At 36.3% G+C, this 3395-nt stretch overlaps 1 protein-coding gene across 1 annotated transcript; it reads left to right on the forward strand.

Moving 5' to 3' along the window:
- The first annotated feature begins 127 nt into the window (after positions 1–127).
- LOC149491848 (uncharacterized) lies at positions 128–972 on the forward strand. Its single transcript, XM_089716999.1, has 2 exons — positions 128–481; positions 589–972. The coding sequence occupies exons 1-2, from the start codon at positions 128–130 to the stop codon at positions 970–972; spliced, it is 738 nt and encodes a 245-aa protein (XP_089573125.1).
- Positions 973–3395: the final 2423 nt, after the last annotated feature.

The following is a 3395-nucleotide window of genomic DNA, read 5'->3' on the forward strand; positions in this document are numbered from 1 at the left end:
ATGAGAAGAAACTCTCATGTCCGGCTCTGTAGTAGAGATGGAGTGGCTGTAGTAGAGATGGGCTTGAGAAACAAGCATCACCTACAACCCCCAAAGGCCCCGATTCCGCAAACAGCATAGAGGACGAATGAAAGGAAAAGCTTTTCGAGCTAATCGTATTTCTTTCGGTAGATATGCTCTTCAGGCACTTGAACCTTCTTGGATTACATCTAGGCAAATAGAAGCGGGGCGACGAACAATGACACGAAATGCACGTCGCGGTGGAAAAATATGGATACGTATATTTCCCGACAAACCAATTACTTTAAGACCTACGGAAACACGTATGGGTTCGGGGAAAGGATCTCCCGAATATTGGGTAGCTGTCGTTAAACCAGGTAGAATCCTTTATGAAATGGGTGGAGTAGCAGAAAATATAGCGAGAAAATCTATTTCAATAACAGCATCAAAAATGCCTGTACGAACTCAACTCATTATTTCGGTATAGAACCAAAGGAAAAAGACCTTGGGGATGCCAAAAAAAATCGCAAGTTTCTTTTTTGTTTTGGATAAACAAAATATCTTTTTTCCTTTGCATTAAAATAACAGATAAAAAAAAACGATATGATCCAATCTCAAACCCATTTGAATGTAGCAGATAACAGTGGAGCCCGAGAATTGATGTGTATTCGAATCATGGGGACTAGTAATCGACGATATGCTCATATTGGTGACGTTATTGTTGCTGTGATCAAGGAAGCAACACCAAATTCACCTCTAGAAAGATCCGAAGTAATAAGAGCTGTAATTGTACGTACTTGTAAAGAACTCAAACGCGATAACGGTATAATAATACGATATGATGATAATGCTGCAGTTGTTATTGATCAAGAAGGAAATCCAAAAGGAACTCGAATTTTTGGTGCAATCGCCCGGGAATTGAGACAGTTAAATTTTACTAAAATAGTTTCATTAGCACCCGAAGTATTATAAGATAAAAAATTATAAAGATAAAAAATTATAAGATATAAGATAAGACATATACTATTTATTATATAAGACATATACTATTTATTATATAGTTTAGTTTATTATATAGTTCTAGTTTTTTATTATATTATTATATAATTTTATTATATTATTATATAATTTAAATTTCATAATTTTTAATATTTAATAATTTACTTTCTTCTTCTTTCCTCTCTCGTTTCTGTTTCTTCTTTTCCTTTCTTCTTCTTTCTTCTCTCGTTCTTTCTCTCGTTTCTCTCCTTTCTTTCTCTCGTTTCTCTCCTTTCTTTCTCTCGTTTCTCTCCTTTCTGTTTTCTTCTTTTTCTTCTCTCGTTTCTCTCGTTCTCGTCTTTGCCTCCCCCTGCCCTCGCCTCCCCTGCCTTCGTCCCTTGTGTTTCCCGCCTCTCCCTCTCCCTTTCCTCCCTCATTCCTTCCTCCCCCCCCCGCGTCTGTTGCTTATCTCCAAACCAGAAAAAATAATAATTTTAGTTTATCATGGGTAGGGATTCTATTGCTGAAATAATAACCTCTATACGAAATACTGACATGAATAGAAAAGGAACTGTTCGAATAGCATCTACTAATATCACCGAAAACATTATTAAAATACTTTTACGAGAAGGTTTTATTGAAAATGTCAGGAAACATCAGGAAGGCAACAAAAAATTTTTGGTCTTAACCCTACGACATAGAAGGAAGATGAAAGGGCCATATAGAACTAGTCTAAATTTAAAACGAATCAGCCGACCTAGTCTACGAATCTATCCTAACTATCAAAAAATTCCTAGAATTTTGGGCGGGATGGGGATTGTAATTCTTTCTACTTCTCGGGGTATAATGACAGACCGAGAAGCTCGACTAGAAAGAATCGGTGGAGAAATCTTGTGTTATATATGGTAATCTTTCTGATATCTGAATTGTATCCAGACTTCCTATTTGTTTTGTGAAAAAAAAGAGAAAGAACAGATTTCTAATATCATTCCTCTCGCATTAGTTAATACTTCGATTAATACTTCGAGAGGATTTTGGATGGAATGAAAGAACAAAAATGGATTCGGGAAAGTTTAATTACTGAATCACTTTCAATAGTATGTTCCAAGCCCATTTAAGATCTGGTTTTAGGTTATGTTTCAGAAAAGATCCAACGTAGTCTTGTCTTGTTTTATACATATACTACTACCAAATATAGAAGTAAATCCACGACCATAGCGCATCTAATTTAGATACTCCGTAAGAAAGATTTGAATGCTGAATGATTCGGCAGTTTTTTTTCAACTTTCAAATTCCTTTCACTTTCAAAAAAAACTTATTTTCTTCAAAAAAGTATGTATATTCAAGGACGGAAAATATGAAAATAAGAGCTTCTGTTCGTAAAATTTGTGAAAAATGTCGACTGATACGTAGACGGGGACGAATTATAGTAATTTGCTTCAACCCAAGACATAAACAAAGACAAGGATAATCTTTCTAAGTGAAAACACTCTAAAGGATCCGATGTACAAATAACTAAAAATAAAGGATCTTTTTGACATGAAATGGATATATCCATAGACTTCTGACTTATGAGATGATAAAATATGGCAAAACCTTTACCAAGAATTGGTTCACGCAGAAATGGGCGTGTTGGCTCACGTAAGAATGCGCGTAAAATACCAAAAGGGGTTATTCATGTTCAAGCAAGTTTCAACAACACTATTGTGACCGTTACAGACGTACGGGGTCGAGTAATTTCTTGGTCCTCCGCTGGCACTTGCGGATTCAGGGGCACAAGAAGAGGCACGCCATTTGCTGCTCAAACCGCAGCAGGCAATGCTATTCGGACAGTAATGGATCAAGGTATGCAACAAGCAGAAGTGATGATAAAAGGCCCTGGTCTCGGACGAGATGCGGCATTAAGAGCTATTCGCAGAAGTGGTATACTATTAAGTTTCGTCCGGGATATAACCCCTATGCCACATAATGGCTGCAGGCCCCCTAAAAAAAGGCGTGTGTAAAAAAAAATATATTGAAGAGATTTCAAGAGAAATAAATAATTCAATGATTTCACAATATTATTATGGTTCGAGAGAAAGTAACAATATCTACTCGGACACTGCAGTGGAAATGTGTTGAATCAAGAACGGACAATAAACGTCTTTATTATGGACGCTTTATTCTATCTCCACTTATGAAAGGCCAAGCTGACACAATAGGCATTGCGATGCGAAGAGCTTTGCTTGGAGAAATAGAAGGAACATGTATCACACGTGCAAAATCTGAGAAAATACCACACGAATTTTCTACTATAGCAGGTATTCAAGAATCAATACATGAAATTTTAATGAATTTGAAAAATGTTGTATTGAAAAGCAATTTGTATGGAACTTGTGACGCGTCTATTTATGTCAAAGGTCCTGGATATGTAACTG

The sequence above is a fragment of the Jatropha curcas genome, unplaced genomic scaffold, assembly GCF_041381405.1.
Source record: "Jatropha curcas cultivar XTBG-Jc1 unplaced genomic scaffold, XTBG_Jcur_1.0 HiC_scaffold_388_pilon, whole genome shotgun sequence".
Classification (NCBI taxonomy): domain Eukaryota; kingdom Viridiplantae; phylum Streptophyta; class Magnoliopsida; order Malpighiales; family Euphorbiaceae; genus Jatropha; species Jatropha curcas.

Coding starts and splice junctions, on each gene's coding strand:
- LOC149491848 (XM_089716999.1), top strand. CDS start 128: ATGAAAGGAAAAGCTTTTCGAGCTAATCGTATTTCTTTCGGTAGATAT. Junction 482..588: donor GAACTCAACTCATTATTTCG/GTATAGAACCAA, acceptor TTAAAATAACAG/ATAAAAAAAAACGATATGAT.